Source organism: Muntiacus reevesi, chromosome 21 (genome assembly GCF_963930625.1).
Source record: "Muntiacus reevesi chromosome 21, mMunRee1.1, whole genome shotgun sequence".
Classification (NCBI taxonomy): Eukaryota; Metazoa; Chordata; class Mammalia; order Artiodactyla; family Cervidae; genus Muntiacus; species Muntiacus reevesi.
The window spans coordinates 13,469,775-13,484,438 of NC_089269.1; the positions used below are offsets into that span (position 1 = coordinate 13,469,775).

The 14,664-nt window shown below is 44.1% G+C and overlaps 1 protein-coding gene across 1 annotated transcript in view; it reads left to right on the forward strand.

Annotated features, from left to right (window-relative positions):
* The window catches only part of GABRR3 (gamma-aminobutyric acid type A receptor subunit rho3), a 45,680-nt gene extending 31,707 nt beyond the window's left edge, over positions 1-13,973 (forward strand). The window contains exons 8-9 of the mRNA XM_065913802.1: positions 5,909-6,105; positions 13,671-13,973. Of these exons, the coding sequence (XP_065769874.1) occupies positions 5,909-6,105; positions 13,671-13,973 (500 nt within the window). The remainder of the gene's footprint in view (positions 1-5,908; positions 6,106-13,670) is intronic.
* Positions 13,974-14,664: the final 691 nt, after the last annotated feature.

Genomic DNA, 14,664 nt, shown 5'->3' on the forward strand with positions numbered 1-14,664 from the left:
TAGAACATTACTCTGTTTTCAGGCTTTTGTTTCCTCCCACCCTCAGGTTCTTTGAAAAATACTTTGCCCTCTTTTTTTTTTAAATTAATTTATTGTTTATTGAAGTATAGTTGATTTACAGTGTTGTGTTAGTTTGGGGGATACAGTGAAGTGATTTAGATTCCTTTCCATGATAGGACGTTACAGGATATTAAATATAGTTCACTGAGCTATGCAGGAGGTCCTTGTTGTTATCTCTTTTATATATAGTGGTGTATATCTGTTACTCCCAAACTCCTAACGTATAGGTGCACCTCACGGGGTGCAGTGATCCAGCCCAAGCTCCTTGGCATGTGGTTTGGCGTGACATCTTCCAGAGGAAGTGATACCTCTTACTACTTTTTACAAAGATGGAGTTTGGGCTTGCAGAAGCCTTGTAATTGCTTAACTCACCGCCTTTTCGTCTTGCCCAAGTTCAACCCTACCACCAGAACGATACTTCTAAGACACAAATGTGATCATCATACTCTCAATCTCACACGTGATTGGAGTTTAAATACACTTAACTTGGAATTCAAGGTGTCCCTTGAGGCTTGTCAGATAAAATACAGGACACTGTGTTAAATTTGTGTTTTAGTTAAGCACCAAGTAATGTTTTAGTATAGGAACATCTGAAATATTGCATGGAACACACTGATACTGAAACATTATTCATTGTTTGTCTGAAATTCAAAGATAACTGAGTATTCTGTGTTTTCATTTGCCAAATTTTCAGCCACACCCCTGCCCCAAAATACTTGCGCTAATAGTGAAAGTAGCTCAGTTGTGTCTGACTCTTGGCAACCCCATGGACTGTAGCCCACCAGGCTCCTCTGTCCATAGAATTCTCCAGGCAAGAATACTGGAGTGAGTTGCCATTTCCTTCTCCAGGGGATCTTCCCAACCCAGGGATCAAACCTGGGTCTCTGGCACTGAAGGCAGATTCTTCACTGCCTGAGCCCCCAGACTTACCCTAATAAGCTTCAATCTTCTTGAATATTCAGTGTTCTCAAACAGGCCCTCATGTCTATCTTGCTTATCTCACCTCTGGACATTTGTTCTGACTCCCACTCTACCTGGAATGCCCTCCCTACCTGTCTTTCTCTGGCAAATTTAGCCATTTCTAAACGAGCCGAGAGCCTTTACTGCTGGTTTCAGGCAGTTATGCTCTCTCTCATCTTTGGACCACAGAGCATCTATCCTAAGGAACCTACTTCATCTATTTCATGTTCAGCTCATCTTGTCTTCTCTATTAGAATATGAGCTCTTCAAGGATGGTGACTAGCACAGTGCCCTGCATGTATTTTGTGCTTAATATATAGTTGTTAGACTGCCAGCATTTCGCCCACCATGTTTTTAATAGCTGTTATTAATTGAAAACAATGATGATTCATTTCTCATTAAGACTCTTCTGCATTTGGGTTAATTTGCTGACTGAGGATGAATCATTTGCTGCTTAAAACCTTTCCACGTCTGTCATGTTTCAGATAAAGAACAACAGAGGCAGGACAGCAGAGAGTATCAGTTGTGATTAGGCAATTCTATTACTAGAGATAAAAGCAATCATAATTCAGACTATGTATTGGGTTAAAATTCTAGTCTATGATTCCACTCAATTTTACATGGAGAAAGAGTGAAGAACTCTTACAGAGCTGTTCAAGGATGTTTTTACTGTCATGAAGGGTTCTCTTCTCCCCTCTCTCATCTTCTTCCTTCCTTGCTTGCCTCCATCATTCCTGTTGGGCCCCTCTGCATTCCTGTTGGGTATCCCCAACATACAATGTATGAAGTAATGGGGTCATTTATCAGGAAATAGATATTTCCTGGCAGAGGAAGGCAACTAAAACTTTCAGACATGTATTCATTCATAAAGAAAAATGCGTAATGGAGGATATGCCACATACCTGGAAAATAATACTTAGAAGCTATTCATGTTACCATTATGGAAGTAATGAGAATATCTACGCAGTGGACTCCGGCACCACATCTGTGAGATAATGGTTGGTACTTTCTGTCCAAAGAGCAGTATTGGGGTGTCCAGCCTACCTTCCTCTCCCTTCCATCACTTAATATTTTCTTTCTGCCTTGGCCCACAGGGAAAATGTTTTTACTCATTTAAAGATGAATGTAGACATCTTTCCTTTCAAAAGAGCTCCCTACAACACAGCTACTGAGGGGTGAACTGACCTAGTGGTTCTAAGTGTCATCTGTAGGCCGTCATGCCCTCACAAAGATCGACGTATGTAAGCTGCATAAGCAAGGGCCACAATGCCCGAAGCATTCAACCAAAGCTTCCTCCCTTTGTCTAGTTCCCCCTCTGACTCCTAGTCCAATGGCCTTTGCATTGCATCCCATTTAATCCACTCAGAAGCTGAGATCATGCTGAAGTTCTTTCAGAGCTTTCTCTCTCACTGTCCGCCCATCCCCCAGAAGTACTTGAAGTCTGGTCTGAGCTGTCTGTCAGTTGCCACCTCTTTAGTCTTCTGCCAGTTCAGGAAATGCCATCCTTTCCTGGCATGGTGCCCCACACCCCTGACATCTGCCTCATCATGTGTGGCAAGACAGAGCCAATGAGAAACAAAAATAGATAAACAATCCTTCCCTCACTGAAGGGCTCCTACGATCTCATATGTGATCTTAAGAATTAATAGACGGGAGAAACTGCACAGCTCAGGGAAGTTGAGTCCCAGGGGCCAGGCTAAATATTGTCTCAATGCTTTCCTAGTTATGCATAGCGATTTCAGTAGGTGGGAAGATAATTCTCTAATTCCAACACAAGCCCTTTCTTTGACTAAATACTCACTTCATATAATTCAAAACTCCTTTATTGCAGTGTTAACTTTAATGGGCTTAGAAGGAATACAATTTGTCAAGATTAATGTATTTCTAAGGGGCGGCTCAAGACATAATAAGTGTGTTTAATGTAGCTGTAATACTCCTCACTCTAAATTCTATTGCTTTAGGAATTTATACATCAGTTTTCTCATCCTTTACTCCCTTCTCCCCACTCCCCGCCCTCCCCATTTGCTTCTTTTACACAGGAAAATCTAGAATGTTGGTTTAAAAATAAATAAACTTACCATTATTTAGTTGGACTAAGCACCCTTTTAAAGAAAATGACTGCTAGTTTATTGCTATCTGCAAATATAAATGATCCAATCCCCTTTTATTGACTCAACAGTCATCAATTTGAAATACATGACAACAGCATGTATTTGTGTGTGTTTCTAAACCCTATTGCATGTGCTAAGCCTCATGTTACTGTCACTGAAAAAAAATCAAGTTCTATCTTCCGTATCTTCGAAACCCAGTAAGAGGAAACATTTTAAAAAATGTGCACAAATAAAGTAAACGACTAAACAGGAATGTTCATTTAGGATTTTCATAGTTTTACCAGTGAAATCCTGACATAATAAGACTTCTGGCCTCTTGAAAAGCACAAAATACCTTCATGCTTCCTGACATAATTCTACACTCAGTTTTATAGCATCTTGTCTCAGAGATACTCCATATATAGAGACTGGTCTATAATCTTAAAAACAAAAGGAAGTTTCCTTTACAGATTCAGAGTGAGAGGCCACAGGTTTGCATGAAAAAAGCATGGGTTCCTATATTCAAAGAGAAGGTTTCAATTCTGCTCCTGACAAAATTCAGGCTAATCAGGCACTCTGCATTCATATATTTCTTTTCTGCCGTGTGTGGCTAATATTTACCTAGGTGTGTGGTGGGTAAACATTCAATAAAGGCAGACAAGTTGTACTTATTAACCTCAGCTTCAGCTAAACGTACACCCGTACCTTAATAAAAATGTCACAGCTCCATGTTTATGGAGCAAGGAATGCCAACGGTATCCACCAACATGCAGACGGTTGACTACTAACGGTATCTCCCCAACATGACCACTGCTGGGGAGACCTGAGACTCAGTGGGTAGCGGCCTGAATGTAATGGTACCTGCTGGAGAAGCATTGAGGTTTCCTCTTCTGGAGTTCCAATCACTGTGAAGGTGAGATTTCCGGTCCTCCCACGGTGACTGTCAGGTTGCCAGATTGCTTTGGTCTCCACCATCCACAGGAAAGAACTTAATTTGAAATTGAATAGCTCTGTAGCACTGTCTTTGTCTTTGATATGGGCCTCCCTCAGACGAAAACCTCACAGAAGGATAGAATTTGGTGAAAAGGTAGGAGTGTGTGGGTGAGGGCCGTCCACCTGCGCTGTCTGAACCTTTTAGGAGAAAATCACCGTGTTCTTCCTGCTGTTTGGGACTCTGTCTGCTGACATTAAAACGTCCTCACAACTTATAAAAATCATTAAGGACTCCATTTGCACCTCCCTGGTGGGAAGTTAAGAAAGAAAACCACGCCAGCCAGCATACATTTCGAATATTTACAATACTAGGCTTTCTCTCCAGGCAGCGCTCTTGCACCGTCCCTCTGAGAAATTAGTGTAGACACAGAAGAGCTCTCCCTAAAGTTGTCATTTTTATTAAGGAAATCTCAGTCGCTCCTTTCTCCCTTGTCCCCCAGAATCTTGATCTCATTACCTCTGATGCCCTTTGCAGGGATGAGAGAAGGGAAAGGAAGAGAAGAAAAGGAAATGAAACGGAAAGCAGTGAGAAGGGAATAGTAGGGAAGAAGTGGGAACAATAGGAGAGAGGATAACAGGAGGGGCGGGGCAAAAAGTAACCGGTGTTTAGCAGCTGCTTAGTAAAGACTTATCGGAACCAAGCCTCCAGCACCACGCTTTGAATCTGAGTCTCAGCTGAGCTGTAGCTTCAGTAACAAGGGACAAGGTGATAGCAATGACCGTGGGCTGTGAGTTATTCTGTGTGAAAGAAAACTACAGGGACAGCAATCTTTAACGCGAAGGAAGAGCACTCCCTGGCCAACGAAAGATTTAAGATTGACATGAAGATACTTTCTTAACAGTAAACGTTGTGACATGATGGGGAATAGGGGTGGAAATGGTTTTAGAATTAATTTCTTTTTCAGAAGAATTTTTTTTTCTATGGCTGATTCATGTTGATGTTTGGCAGAAACCAACACAATTCTGTAAAGCAATTATCCTTCAATTTAAAAAAATTTATTGGTGTATGGTTGCTTTCCAGTGTTCTGTTAGTTTCTGCTATATAGCACAGTGAGTCAGTTATACTGACTCTTCTTTGGAATATCCCCTCTTCTTTGGCTCTCCTTTGCATTTCGGTCCCCGCAGAGCAGTTTCTCGTTAGTTATCTATCTTATTCAAAGTATCAACAGTGTATATGTGTCTATCTCAACCTCCCAACTCATATTCCCCCTTTTCCCCCCTTGATATTCATGCTTGTTCTCTATGTCTGTGTCTCTATTTCTGCTTGCAACAATATAATAGAATATTACTCAGTCATATAAAGGAACAAAACTGGCTCATTCTCAGAGACATGGATGCACCTAGAGATGGTCATACAGAGTGAAGGAAGTCAGAAAGAGAAAAACCAATATTGTATATTAATGCATATGTGCAGGATCTGAAAAAATTGGTATAGACAATCTCAGAAGAATTTTTTAAAATGAAATACGTTTTTACTTTTCTGGGATGGTTAAAAGAGTCCCAGCTAAGGGTGGGAGTCATGAATCCTTAGGGACACGTCTGACTCTGGAAACTTTAGCTGGAGGGAAGGGGAACATCATGGACAGTGGGGCTGAGGGTAAGAAAAAGACACAGGAAGAGAAACCCAAGGAGAGGTTCTGGCTTAGGCTAAGCTGTACTCGGTTGACCTGCTGAGATTCCACGGCCCTCACACACCTGTGATCAGCAGATAGCGACCCAGAAATGTCCCCCCTGGTGTCCTCTGGCCCTGGCCCCTGCAGCTGAGTGGGGCTGTCCCTGAGCTCATCACTGTTCTTGCACGGCAGGAATCACCACGGTGCTGACCATGTCCACGATCCTCTCCGGGGTGAGTGCCTCCCTGCCCCAGGTGTCGTACGTCAAGGCCGTGGACGTGTACCTGTGGGTCAGCTCCCTCTTTGTCTTCCTGTCGGTCGTTGAGTACGCAGCCGTGAACTACCTCACCACCCTGGAAGAGCGGAGACGGTTCAAGCAGACCGGCAAGGTACTGCCTTGCTTTCACTGCCGGGTCCTTTCCGGGATGTGAAGAAGGCCATCCTCATCCACTCCCTCTCCTGGCGGTATTGCAACCCTTGTATGAAGTTCGTGCAACTTGGCAGAATGCAAGTTTGTGACGAATGATCTTGAGCTTTACTCTTTCTGCTCTGTGCTGGCTGGTTTCCTTGGCATCCCAGAGGAAGGTTTTGCCAGGAGGTTTTCTGTATGAGGAATTTCTCACATTGTTCTCCCCTGCAGTGACTCTGACCCTCAAAAAGAAGGGGTTGGTGTACAAATCCTATCCTTTCATGGAGATGAGGATGATGATGGTGTCTATGTGTGTGTAAGTCACTCAAACCTGTCCGACTCTCTGTGGCCCCATGAACTGCCAGGCTCCTCTATCCATGGAATTCTCCTGGCAGGAATACCGGAATGGGTAGCCTTTCCTTTCTCCAGGAGATCTTCCTGACCCAGGGATTAAACCAGGTCCTCTGCACTGCAGGCAGACTCTTTACCATCTGAGCCACTAGGGAAGCCCAGTGATGATGATCGCTAACGTTTAATGAGTGTTTCTTATCTGTTGGCTTTGTGCTAACCACCCAACATATTATATTACTTCATTCTCACTGTAACCCAAAGAGGTCAGTACTTTATCACCTTCATTTTACAGAGGTGAAGTAGGAGCAGTTGGGGAGTAACTTGACCAAGGTCACGCAGCTTAAGAGGAATCAGGATATGCTTCTGGAGCTCTCTGACTCCAAAGGCTGTGCTCTCAACCAGTAAATGATAGATCTCCACCAAGAGCTAGGATTTATCTTTCTTTTCTTGTCACTAAGGTGAGTGGTAGAGCATAAAGGAAGGTTCTCCTCTTCACCATATACAGGGAACAAGGTGCCTTCTGGGTCCTAAGTGTTGGCACATACTTCTTGTGACATTGCTTTATCAATCTGGATTGATTGATCTCTACCTGCTTCATTCACAAAGGGTTGGGGCACCAATTTCCTGTTGTTATGAGAACTGAAACATGCTATTTTACTTCAGAAACCTAGCGGATCAAATTAATATGTGTGTATTTGTACATACACACAGAAATTAATTTGATACACATATATGTGTGTTAGTGTTGTTCAGTCGCTAAGTCATATCCAACTCTTTGTAAGCCCATGGACTGCAGCTGAATGGGGCTGTCCATGTCCTTCACCATCTTCCAGAGTTTTCCCAAGTGCATGTCCATTGAGTCAATGATGCTATACAACCATCTCATCCTCTACTGTCCTCTTCTCCTTTTGCCTTCAATCTTTTCCAGCACCAGGGTGTTTTCCAATGAGTTGGTTCTTTGCATTAGGTGGCCAAAGTACTGTATATGGCCAAAGTGTGTGTGTGTGTGTGTGTATATATAGTGTATATATATATATTCATATGATATATATATATGCAATAATTTTAATGTGATATATTCACACTGGTTTAAGAAGAAATTCTTAAATGAGTATTTATACACACCAAAACATTATTTAATATTCTTTATACTTCTACTGAGATTATTTCATCCTTTTTAAAAAGAACATTTTTATATCCTCTTCTTGAACTGACCCCTCATATTGGCTCCATGATGTGGGCCTTAGAGAGGTTATTATCTCTATTTTTAAACTGAAACAGAAGCGTTTTAGTGAAGAAGTAATTTGCCAAAAGATCCACAGCCAACAGACCTGCAATTGCAATTCAGATCGCCTGTAATGCTACTTCATTTTTAAAATTTCATATCCTTTGAGTCAAACCTGTAATGGAAGCTGATTTTTCTTCATCAGAGATTCTCTAGTTCCTTTTGTCGACAGCACGGAAGTAGGTGTCTCTGTCACATACACGCCCACAGTGACTGCTATGCAGGTGTGAGAAAATCAGGAGTTTTAGACAAGCATGCAGTGATCAGAACACTCACCTCACCTGGGATTTGTTAAGATTCTCGCTCAGTAAGTCTGGGTGGGAGCTAAGAGTCTGCATTTCTAAGATGGCCCAGACTCCACTGATCCACAGCCACGCTGTGAACGGCAATGATTAGGTAAGCTGTGAAGTGAAAGAGAAAACTGTGATGAGGAAAAGAATTTTGTTCTTTTTTTATTTTGTTTTGTTTTTGTGTGGGGAGTAGTTTCTTTCCTGAAGAAAGAGGCACCACAGTGATTTTGGCCACCTCCTTTAACTCCCAAATACCTACATCTTTGCCTTCTCACCCGTACCCCCAACCACCCCCACCAGAGCATCTGTGCTCACATAACCTGAATTTTTTTCACTTGATAAAGTTGTACACAAACTTCTGTACCACAGAAGAGATTCTTTTGAGTTAATAAGCATCATTCACTTTAAAAGATATTTTTTATTTTTAATTGTAATAAAATGCACATAACATAGAACTTGCCATCTGAATTGTTTTTAAGTGTACAGTTTGGTAGTATTAAGAATATTTACATTGTTGTATACAACCAATCTCCAGAAAGTGTTCACCTTGCAAAACTGAAACTCTGTACCCATTAAACAACTCCCCATTTCCCCTCCCCTCACCCAACCTCTGGAAACCATCATTCTAAGCCTCCTTCAAAAGTGCAATTATCTCAAAAAAGAGTCCTACTTGCCCTTCATATGTTTGTGGGACAAAGGAAAGAGCACAGATTTGGAGTCAGAAGTGATGCCAAACTTAACAACTTAGCTCAGTATCCCAGACTGTCTCATTCTGTATTTGCAAAACATGGAATTTCTTCTCTATTACCTTCTTGTGAAGATCAAGTGTTATAATAAATGCACCTGAAACTTTTGCAAACTATATAGCGCTACACAAATGTTACATTCTTATTGTGACTCGTGCCCAGAGCATATGCCCTGAAGGAGTAGCAGTTTTGGGAACAGGTTGTTTGAGATCTTTAAAGAGATCTTTAAAGGGCTGGGATGCTCTGGTGAGACACAAGGAAGAAAGATCTATCTGAAGGTTTGGGGGCTAATCGATGATACCTCTCCTCTCTGTAGCTCAGTTGGGAAAGCAGTTTGAGGGAGAGAGAGATGTAGCAGCCAGACAGATGGATGTGATGATCTTACCTTTGTTACTGGTAAAGTAGTTTGGAGAAAGTGCCTTAGATCTGTGAGCTGCGGGGGGCGGGGGGGGGGGGATCCCACTAATATTTCATCCCTGTATTAAATGTACTTACTCTCCCTGGTCATGGGAAAATTTTGATGATTCAGGATTTCTCTGTAGGGACGGTCTCCTTTACCTCATTTCAGAGAATGAACCTGGACAGCAGTGCAGATCCAAAAGTAACTCCAAAGGGGCTGAGCCACACATGATAGTTCCCTCCTCCAAACCCACCGGGTGGAGTGATTGAGGGATGATAGGAAAGACCAGGAATGTTAGGCTATGGAGCTCCTCCCTGTGAAACCATGAAAGAATCTGCCTGCAATGCAGGAGATGTGGGTTCGATCCCTGCATCTCCAAGATCCCCTGGAGAAGGAAATGGCAACCCACTCCAGTAGTCTTGCCTGGGAAATCTCATAGACAGAGGAGCCTGGTGGGCTACAGTCCTGGGGTTACAAGTTCAGACACAACTTAGTGACTAAACCACCACTAGCACCAAGCAAAGCTCATTTCCTACCAACACCACCCCATCACCACCACCACACACCTGTCCCAACCCCCCCCAACACCACCCCATCACCATCACATGCCTGTCCCAACCACCCCCCAACACCGCCCCATCACCATCACACGCCTGTCCCAACCACCCCCCAACACCACCCCATCACCACCACCACACACCTGTCCCAACCCCCCCCCAACACCACCCCATCACCATCACACGCCTGTCCCAACCACCCCCCAACACCACCCCATCACCACCACCACACGCCTGTCCCAACCACCCCCCAACACCGCCCCATCACCACCACCACACGCCTGTCCCAACCACCCCCCAACACCACCCCATCACCACCATCACACGCCTGTCCCAACCACCCCCCAACACCACCCCATCACCATCATACGCCTGTCCCAACCACCCCCAACACCACCCCATCACCACCACCACACACTGTCCCAACCACCCCCCCAACACCACCCCATCACCACCATCACACGCCTGTCCCAACCACCCCCCCCAACACCACCCCATCACCACCACCACACACCTGTCCCAACCCCCCTCAACACCACCCCATCACCATCACACACCTGTCCCAACCCCCCCCAACACCACCCCATCACCATCACACGCCTGTCCCAACCCCCCCCAACACCACCCCATCACCACCACCACACGCCTGTCCCAACCACCACCCCAACACCGCCCCATCACCATCACACACCTGTCCCAACCCCCCCCAACACCACCCCATCACCATCACACACCTGTCCCAACCCCCCCTCAAAACCACCCCATCACCATCACACACCTGTCCCAACTCCCCCCCAACACCACCCCATCACCATCACACGCCTGTCCCAACCACCCCCCAACATCACCCCATCACCACCACCACACGCCTGTCCCAACCACCCCCCAACACCACCCCATCACCACCACCACACACCTGTCCCAACCAACCCCCCAACACCACCCCATCACCGCCACCACACGCCTGTCCCAACCACCCCCCAACACCACCCCATCACCATCACCACACGCCTGTCCCAACCACCCCCCAACACCACCCCATCACCACCACCACACACCTGTCCCAACCACCCCCCAACACCACCCCATCACCATCACACACCTGTCCCAACCACCCCCCAACACCACCCCATCACCACCACCACACACCTGTCCCAACCCCCCCCAAAACCACCCCATCACCACCATCACACACCTGTCCCAACCAACCCCCCCAACACCACCCCATCACCACCATCACATACCTGTCCCAACCACCCCCCAACACCGCCCCATCACCACCACACGCCTGTCCCAACCACCCCCCAACACCACCCCATCACCATCACACACCTGTCCCAACCACCCCCCAACACCACCCCATCACCACCATCACACACCTGTCCCAACCCCCCCCCCAACACCACCCCATCACCATCACACACCTGTCCCAACCACCACCCCAACACCACCCCATCACCATCACACACCTGTCCCAACCACCCCCAACACCACCCCATCACCATCACACGCCTGTCCCAACCACCCCCCCAACACCACCCCATCACCACCACACGCCTGTCCCAACCACCCCCCAACACCACCCCATCACCACCACCACACGCATGTCCCAACCACCCCCCCAACACCACCCCATCACCACCACCACACGCCTGTCCCAACCACCCCCCAACACCACCCCATCACCACCACCACACGCCTGTCCCAACCACCCCCCCCCCCCATCCTAGCCCCCAGACACCAAGAGCTGGGAGAACAGCCAGGGCCATGGAAAATCTGTCCCTAGTGTTGACCTTTGCCCAGAAAGGAGAAAGGAAGGTATTAATATTTTATTTCTTATTCCTTCACCCAAATGTTTTCCTAATTCTAGGACTTAGAATTCAGTCTAAGACACTCAGATCTACACTTTAGCTATAATATGCTTTAGTTATGTGCTTATTTGTAAGCTGGAGAGAAAAAAATAAAGACCTGTTCAAAAGCTATTTCTGTTGAAACAGCCAACTCACCTACTTGTGGAAATTAGCAGCCTGCTGGTAAATTGTGTACTTAATCAGTTTTAGAGATCTAAATTATCATAATGGAGAAAGAAAATGGTACCCTTGTTTTTCATAGAAGAGTCTATCTTTTCTTAACATGCTAATGACATTTTTGGGACTTTCCTGGTGACTCAAACATTAAAGAAACCGTCTGCAATGCAGGAGACCCATGTTTGACCCCTAGGTTGGGAAGATCCCCTGGAGTAGGAAATGACAACCCACTCCAGTATTTTTGCCTGAAGAATTCAATGGACAGAGGAGCCTGGCGGCTAACAGTCCACAGGGTCACAAAGAGTTGGACATAACTGTTCATTGCACCAAAGTGACATTTTTCTTGAGATAAAAGTGTGGATGTTCAGTGAGACGATTCAGCAGTGTTCTGGGTGGCTAGCAAAACCACCAAGGGGACTATACATAGTTATTCTATCCTCCGATCCAGAATTGAATATATTATTGATGTTATTGTTGGCTATTGGTTTGTAATTCAATCTTGATGCTATTTCATGTTTATTTTACCCATTTTCATCTTACTATGGAAAGTTTCTGGGACTAAAACAAAAAAGGACAATATAACTCAAATATGGTTCGCTGGTTAGTTTACTGATTGCACAATATCGTCCCTATGTGTCTTGAATTCAGTAAAATATTAGGCTTTTGAGTCAGTACAAATGAAATACACGTTTTGGCAGAATTTACTCTGCAGCCTCCGATTTGAGTTCAGAGTACTTTCATCCAACAGTAGCCTGTCCATATTTGTTCATTTTTAAACCTCCCTATAGATCAAGAAGAGATTTTGTTTTCTCAGAAAGCAATTAGTCATAGCTCCTTCTGGGACACAGCTCTGTACCAGAAAAGAAAAAGTGAAGTCGCTGTCCAACTCTTTGTGATCCCATGGACTGTAGCCTACAGGCTCCTCCATCCATGGGATTTTCCAGGCAAGAGTACTGGAGTGGGTTGCCATTTCCCTCTCCAGGGGATCTTCCTGACCCATGAATTGAACCCGGGTCTCCCGCATTGCAGGCAGACGCTTTACCATCTGAGCCACCAGGGAAGCCTCTGTCCCAGGGAGAACCACTATCTCCCTCAGAATAAAACCTTTAAGAAATATAGTACTTATATTCAGTCAGGCAGTGGAGCCAGAAAGCAGTGATAATTCACTCCTCAAAAAAAAAAAAAAAAAAAGCCAATTTCAAGTTGTTTAACTGAGTTGTGTTAATAACATTTAAAGGTACTTTTCAACAAAAGTGGGAAGGCTTGACCAATTTTTGTTTTAAAAGAGTGGGTAAAATCACTGGCTACCTCCATCCCACATTCAAGCATAAATAGATCATCATATGCTATTATTCTGTTTTGGGACCAAAAAAAAACACTGATTAAGCATACTGCTATGTTTTTTTCTAAAAAGGAAAACTACATTGAAAAACAAGTCCATTTAGTTGATATATCATATTCCATTTCTATTCACAAACTTAGAGCAAACAATTCACACTACTCAGAAACAGAAAGGAACACCTGAAACAATGTTTCCTCTCGGGGAAACAAACATTGAGTGTTACAGTCTATCAGGCCAGAACTAAATCAGAAAACATTTTCAATTACAGTTGTGGTACATTTATTTGTATAATGCTCAAATATTTGTATAATGCGCGCTCCTTAAATCCATATTAAAAATGGATGTCTAAGATGATGTTTTCCAGTTATGGTGAAAATGACTTTTAATCAGACACCAGAAGCAAAACTAGCAAAAATTTTACTCTTTAAAATAAGCAAAGCATTCTTTGTATTTATTAAAACTGTTTTAAAAATCTGATTGTTTAGATTTTGACTGTAATTCCTTCTAAAACCATATTCATGACTTACTAATAAAGTCTTTTTGTTAGATTTCTAGAATGTACAGTATTGAGGCAACTCAAACCATGGCCTTCGATGGTTGCTACCGTGACAGTAAGACTGACATGGACCAGACTTCCTTTTCTCTACACTCAGAAGAGGAAGCCTTACAAGCAAGATGCGTAAGCAACCTCAGTGCAGATTCACCTCAGATAAAAAGGAGAAAATCCTTAGGAGGGCAGGTTGGTAGAATCATTCTGGAGAACAACCATGTCATTGACACCTATTCAAGGATTTTATTTCCCACTGTGTACATTACGTTTAATTTGTTCTACTGGAGTATTTATGTTTGAAGAGAAAATCCAATTGATAAAATGTGTTTGGAGTCAGATTATGTTAAAAACAACAGCAACAAAAACCACCAACTCTTAACTATAAATTGGATGGTACTAGACTAAACTGGAGTCAGCCAATCACCTGTCTTGTCCTAAAGAAAATGTGAAAGTTGACTGATTTACATCAAGGAAAAAGTTTAAGGTCTTAGGAGAATTTGGCTCTATCAGTAAGGATCACAGGCATGCATAATATGGAAAATCAATTTCCATAGGGAAGGGCTTTGTACCTACTTTATCTGGAGTCTCCTTGCTTTCTAAATGTAAATAATCTGCATTTGAGTGACAAATTAAGCTGGGCTATGCCCATGGTGGCTCAGATGGTAAAGCGTCTTCCTACAATGCGGGAGGCCCACGTTCAATCCCTGGGTCAGGAAGATCCCCTGGAGAAGGAAATGGCAACTCTTACTTGGAAAATCCCATGGATGGAGGAGCATGGTAAGCTATAGTCCCTGGGGTCGCCAAGAGTCGGACACGACTGACTTTTCACTTTCAGTAAAAACTTTTCAATGCCAATAATTCAGGGCGACTCTGTTCCTTAGTGCTAGCCAGCTGTCAGATTTCCTGGCAGTACTGGATCTTTCTGAGGAAGAATATTAGCATCAAGGTAGCACCATGGACTCTCACACAGCTGAGATCCTCATGAAGAGAT